Here is a 1,313-nt window from a genome sequence, read left to right as displayed (position 1 = left end):
TTCTTACGGTGCTGTATGTGGGTAGTGGCGAGCTATCTGTATCGCGCCGGGGATACTACGACATTGGGAGACCGCCAGGGCGCTCTCGATCCTACGAGGGCCATCATCCAAGTATTCGATCACCAGCGCGCCCACTGAGTATAGACTGTGCCTTGTTCAGCTGTCCAGGACCCGAGCGGAGCTAACATTAGATGGTATATGGGCCGCTTTGCGTATTGCAGCTACCGCTGAATCGGTAGGAGACTCTGAGGCGACGGTCCAGGTAAAGTATTCGCTTGATTCAATCGCTCTAGAATATTACGGTGGTGCGTGTTCGCGCCAGATATCCCAGGCGTATCTGGAGGCTCTTCCAGCCATGCGAGCTATAGCTAGGACACATCGATGCGCGCTCGATGTCTCCCTGGACTCCGACTCGGACTTGATCACGAAGGTCATGGCTGCCTTGGTACCGTCTAGCAGAGAGAATGCTCATATAGCATGTCTGAAGGTTGCGGCAGACCAACGCCTAGCTGAGGAGCTCATTCCCACAGAAGGCCAGCGAGAGATGTTCAATCATCGTGAAATCGACCTGTCGACGCCACTCATCTCCTTGCCTTCCGAATTACTGAAAAATGAGAGATCGTCAGCCTTCGGGAGCCGAGGGGACTACACGTTGGTCGACAGTGCTGCTCGTGTGACAGGAGCCCACGGTGTAACTTCACACCGAATGGACTGCCAAGTAGGATACACCTAATCTATCACAGATGCCTCCTCCTAAGTCTCGTTATGTTCAGTCACATCTGTCCACCTCTTCGGAGTACAGCAGCCATCACACGAGTCCGTCGCTGGAGGCCTCTAACCGAGTCGATCCTTTGTTAGATCTTCCGAAAGCGCCTAAGAATATGAAATATACAATGTCTCGGTGACTCCAATCCATGAGCACCTCATGTCCTGATTTCTCTCCGTTCGCTGTCGGAGCAGTTGTGTAGAGTACGTTGTGTTGCAGGGTGAAAACTGGTGATAGTGAGGTATTCTCACACCTGCAGGACTTACATACCTAGTACTTCAACTCCCCCAACAATCAGCGAACGACAATCAGGTCTATCTCGAGAGAATTGGCTTTGATAAGCGCGGCTCCGTGACTGGCAAAGAGCGACTTTGACTTTTGATTTAATTTTGTGTTGTGCGTTGTCTACCTGGGATGTACAGGTTGGGGTTGGCAAGCTGTAGTGAACAGAGCATTTTCCCTTCCCAGTGAGGTCGCGCACTTCCGAGTTCTTGCGAGGTGGTAATTGCACAGCTGTCGTCGTAGACAGTATGGAACACCAGTGGAT

General features: G+C 51.9%; 1 protein-coding gene across 1 annotated transcript; it reads left to right on the top strand.

Moving 5' to 3' along the window:
- Window positions 1–322: 322 nt before the first annotated feature.
- Window positions 323–557, top strand: Pmar_PMAR002540 (hypothetical protein; the record flags this gene model as incomplete). The annotated part of the gene is made up of 1 exon (XM_002785114.1): window positions 323–557. A coding segment is annotated over one exon (235 nt), but the record flags the coding sequence as incomplete, so codon positions are not given.
- Window positions 558–1,313: the final 756 nt, after the last annotated feature.

This window comes from Perkinsus marinus, assembly GCF_000006405.1.
Source record: "Perkinsus marinus ATCC 50983 genomic scaffold scf_1104296933876, whole genome shotgun sequence".
In the NCBI taxonomy this organism is placed as follows: domain Eukaryota; phylum Perkinsozoa; order Perkinsida; family Perkinsidae; genus Perkinsus; species Perkinsus marinus.
Note: the sequence above shows the minus strand (reverse complement) of the source record. Positions and strands in the feature narration are given on the sequence as shown.